Source organism: Athalia rosae, chromosome 4, assembly GCF_917208135.1.
Source record: "Athalia rosae chromosome 4, iyAthRosa1.1, whole genome shotgun sequence".
Lineage (NCBI taxonomy): Eukaryota > Metazoa > Arthropoda > Insecta > Hymenoptera > Athaliidae > Athalia > Athalia rosae.
Window position 1 is genome coordinate 12,484,693 of NC_064029.1, and position 4,842 is coordinate 12,489,534.

Below are 4,842 nucleotides of genomic sequence, written 5' to 3' on the forward strand. Positions count from 1 at the left end.
AGCTAGTTATTAGGTCTGATCGACACCATTTTATTCAAATTATCAATAAGTTAATATTTAATTCAATCATTCTGCTTAAATCTCCATACTTTTCAAGCAATAGAAGTTTATATGACAAGGCAAAATCACTTTTTTTTTACCTAGTGATCTTTTTAAGACGAGGTTACTCGTCGAAAAAAAAACGTGATTTTAGGGCTTGCACAATAACTTTGTCTTTTTAGATGTCAAATAAAATTATTGTCTGCTGTTTGTTAATTGAAGGATGGTTCTTATCTGAATAGTACCACTTCTGTGAATTATTCCATTCTTTATTTTGTCATCGTTTCGTGTTACCAAATCAAAAATTTCCTATATTGTGTGATACTTACGGTTTTAGCTATTTTAGGGAGGGTAGATCGTCATTTGTCATTTTATTTCAGAATGTCTGACGTGGAACGAACAAAACTGTCCGGTCACCAGTATAAAAAACGACGGCTGGAAAATGAAACCCAAAGACAAAAACAAGCTGGCGCTTTAAAGACTTATTTACAGAATACGTCGAGTAGTACCAAAACAAAAGACGGCTCAGAGAAACCAACATCAAATCTGGTTATAGAAGAAAAGACGGAATCGTCAAAGAGTGATGATGATAAAAAAATTGACAATATTTCTAAATCGACCAGAACTGGATCAAATCCACTGCCAAATGAAAACACTTTAAAAATTGGCATCAACCCCACTCCTACGGAAAACGAACTACAAACTCTCAGCACAGATCCAGCATTGTGGCCAAGAATTTTGGGAGATGCCGATAGGAGTTTTCTCATGAGGCAAGGTCCACCTGAGCCATTGTATAATTACAAATTTCCGTCCGATGACACTGGTCGAAAATTTAGCGCCAATTATTATAAGTGAATTTTAAGCAATGGAGAGCAAGTTGTAAGAGACTGGCTAGTGTACTCTGTTTCAAAAAACTGCGTATACTGCTTTTGCTGCAAAATTTTTGGCCATGTGATTAGTTCCCTTGCCAAAGAGGGTTTTAAAAGCTGGAAACACCTCGTTGAAACCTTAAAAGACCATGAAATTTCCAAAAATCATATTCAGACCCAGAAATCATGGCTGGAACTGAGTCAAAGGTTAAAGGGTTGTAAAACTATAGATGCGGCTGCTCAAAGAATTATCAATGCTGAAACAAACCATTGGTACGAGGTGCTTCTAAGAATCGTAGCAATCACTAAAATGCTCGGTAAAAAGTGTCTGGCTTTTCAAGGTACAAGCGACAAGTTGTTTGAGCATAATAACGGTAACTTTTTGAAAATAGTTGAGCTACTATCTGAATTTGATCCGATTATGGAAGAACACGTGCGTAGAGTGCTCAAAAAAGAGGAGACTAAAGCTCACTATCTCGGAAAAAATATACAAAACGAGATAATAGACCTGCTGCATCAGAGTGTCAAATCTGATATTATTAATCAAATAAAAAAAGCCAAATACTATTCCATAATTTTAGATTACACTCCTGACGTTAGTAAAGTGGAGCAAATGACTCTTGTAATCAGATATGTTTCAATCAATAAATCTGATTCGAATGAGGTTGAAATAAAAATTAGTGAAAGCTTTTTGGGTTTCCTTCCAGTTGAAAGGTCCACTGGAAAACAAATGTCTGAAATTATAATTAGAGAACTAAATGATTTGGGTTTGAATTTGCAGGATATGAGAGGGCAGGGATATGACAACGGGGCCAATATGAGGGGCGGTAAAGCAGGAGTGCAATCTAGAATACAAAATGTGAATTCGAGAGCATTCTACGTTCCGTGTAGTAGCCACTCTCTCAATCTAGTGGTTAATGATATGGCAAAAGCATCCTTGGAGGCTGCTAATTTTTTCAATATGGTCCAAAGAATATATATTTTTTTTTCGGCGTCTACTTTTCGATGGGCAATACTTTTAAAACATGTCCAAGGATTAACTTTGAAACCATTGAGTGACACTAGATGGGAGAGTAGGATAGAGGCCTTAAAGCCTTTAAGATTTTATATGGGGGATGTTTACGACGCATTGCTAAGTATTTATGAAAACCAAGATATTGATAATTTAATAAGAGACGAAGCCTCGGGTTTATTAAATTGTATTAAACAGTTCAAGTTTTTGTGTTCAATCGTTATTTGGTATAAAATAATAAACTGTATTAATCCAATAAGCAAGCTGTTGCAAACAAAAGGTTTCGATTTAGCATCTGCACTTGATCTTCTACAAAACTGCAAAAAATTCTTTGAGGATCTTCGATCGGATAAGTCCTTCAATGAAACTATTGTTGATGCAAGAGAATTGGCTGACGAAATTAATGTTGAGGCTAATTTTGAATCAACAGTACCACGACACCGCGTAAGAAGAAAGAAAACGAACTTCTCATATGAAGCACGAGATGAAACGATCAAAGATCCCAAAGAACAATATAAGACAGAATTTTTTTATTTTACAATCGATCGAGCACTAAATGCATTAGATGCTAGATTTGAACAACTCAGTCATCATAGTAACTATTTACAATTCTTATATGATATATACGATTCAAAAACCATGTCTAAAGAAACGCTATTAACACACTGCAAGGATTTGGAAAGTATTTTAACTGATGGCGATTCTGTTGACATAAATGGGGTAGAACTAACAGAGGAAATTTCTGCGGTTTCTGCACTTTTAGGCAAAAAAGAAAGCCCAAACGATGTACTCAAATTATTAACAACGTTAAATTTTGCCCCAAACCTAAATGTTGCCTTGAGAATATTGCTGACTTTACCAATAACTGTAGCAAGTGGGGAAAGAAGTTTTTCTAAATTAAAATTGATCAAAAACTTCTTACGCTCCACTACCACACAAAATCGTCTCAATAGTTTGGCTATTTTAGCGATTGAGCATGAAATCGCAGATCAAATAAACTTAAGAGAAATAATAAAAAAGTTCGCAGAATTAAAAGTAAGGAAAAAATGTTTCTTGTGATTTTAGCGTATAGTCAATGACTGTTGATTTTGACTGTTAATTTTATGTCACATACTTATATGTATATCCTTGGAAATGTATACGTTTTTATTATAATTTCAAACTATTTAGCGATTTTTATTCAAAATAAGATTAGGATATATATTTTTTAAAAGTATATATGTTTAACGGGGCGGCAATTTGTCTTTTTGTCTGGGGTGACGTAAACACTAGAGCGGGCGCTGATTCATGTGACCTTCAAACGAGATTGCGAGTTCTTTGATGAAAAAATGTGAATCGTAGCCGGACAAGTTATGAAAAATCACTTGAATACAATGCGAGTTCGTGTAATTAAGATTACAAACTGAGTGGGCAGCACCTCGATACTTTCCCGTGAACTGGCAATGATTACGATGCTTTGTGTCTGCACTAGTAAACGCTTTTTCACAAATATGACAAAAGGTAGCAGAACGGAATTGATTCTCTTGATCGACGTTCAGGGATTCCATTGGCGTTATTGTTTCTAAATAAATTTCGATCGAACTAGCCAAATCCTTTAGTTCATTAACAAACCACTGGATGCAATCAGGTCCACGTTTAATTTCAAATTTACAAATCGAGTCATCGAAAGAACAATGGAGGTAGTATGCTATTGTTATAATCCCACCTATTCTATTTGCTTATTATTTCTTTATCTTATGTCGCCACAGAGTGATATTGAATATGGCTGATTGCGGCAGGATGTTTAGTCTTCAGGTTTAATTCGCCGAAGTATTTACCGGCTAAAATTCACAGTAAATTCAGTTGCCATATTGGTTTTATCACCTCGGAACAGCCACTTTCAACTCACTCTCAATTCTCTCTTCGAACCAGCAACTTCACTTTAATTTCATCGGTTCACAAATAAAGTATAACCATTCTTAGATCTTGAATTTAAATCCTTTACCAGTCAACGGATCCCAACCCAACGGAAGGTAGTGCTCCCAAAAAAAAGGATCACAACAAAATTGGTGGCAGCGTCGGGATAGACTGGAGATCGAAAGACTGGTGAATTAAGTGAAAAAGGTGAAATAGTGAAAAGTGTTTGAAGTAAAAACGAGTCCGTTGTAGAAATCAACGTCATCAAAACCCGCAAGAATCAGTGAATTGAATTTCACCGTTGTAGATATCAACGTTAATAAAACCCGTAAAACCTATAGTGTCTTAAAATTCACCGAGGTGGAAGATTGAAAGAGTGAAAAATTGAAAGATTGGAAGATTGATAGGTTGAAGAAGTGTAAAATTTCGAACGAACCTACTCAAATAAAAAAAAAAAAAAAAAAGACCCCACAGTTGTGCATTATCTACGAAATCATTTGTGTCACAACTTTTGCAATAACCGTGCCCCAAGCACAGAAGATACGTGCCCTACATGAAGAGGCGCTGAAGAAACCTCAAGATCGTCAAGACATAAGCGCAAGAGGAAAATTTCGGTGACAGATCCCCGACATTTCGCCGACGGATACCATACGGATGTGCTGAAGTCAACTGGACGAACACAACGGAACAATTGCATTATGTTTATGGTCATTTCACTCGTACTGCTCCTCGGAACCGTCCAGGGAAATTATAAAGACATACCATACGAAAATTCAGCTGGACTTTACTATGAAGAGGTTGGAACAGTTAAGTTATATTCAACTGAGTGGCGAATAGTAACTTTTCTTGACTTGAGTCATTTTTTCGACCAATTAGACAGAATAGCGATACTCTCGGAAAAGGTTAAAGCAGCGTGCAGGACGGATGGTAGTAGAATGATAATATGCAGAAAGTATTTAGACTCATTAGATCATGTACTGATAGGACTCAAAGAAAAACAAACTGATTTGCAAGATTTTCTTGGCT

The 4,842-nt window shown here is 35.9% G+C and overlaps 1 protein-coding gene across 1 annotated transcript; it reads left to right on the top strand.

The window, feature by feature from the left end:
* Positions 1–420: 420 nt before the first annotated feature.
* On the top strand, positions 421–4,009 carry LOC125500691 (zinc finger MYM-type protein 1-like). Its single transcript, XM_048654299.1, has 4 exons — positions 421–890; positions 999–1,798; positions 1,943–2,955; positions 3,908–4,009. The coding sequence occupies exons 1-4, from the start codon at positions 421–423 to the stop codon at positions 4,007–4,009; spliced, it is 2,385 nt and encodes a 794-aa protein (XP_048510256.1).
* Positions 4,010–4,842: the final 833 nt, after the last annotated feature.

Bases quoted from the DNA above. Each gene is read 5' to 3' on its own strand.
- LOC125500691 (XM_048654299.1), top strand. From the start codon at position 421: ATGTCTGACGTGGAACGAACAAAACTGTCCGGTCACCAGTATAAAAAA. The intron at 1,799-1,942 runs GTAGCCACTCTC...AACATGTCCAAG, and splicing joins AGCATTCTACGTTCCGTGTA to GATTAACTTTGAAACCATTG. The intron at 2,956-3,907 runs GTAAGGAAAAAA...ATCCTTTACCAG, and splicing joins AAAAGTTCGCAGAATTAAAA to TCAACGGATCCCAACCCAAC.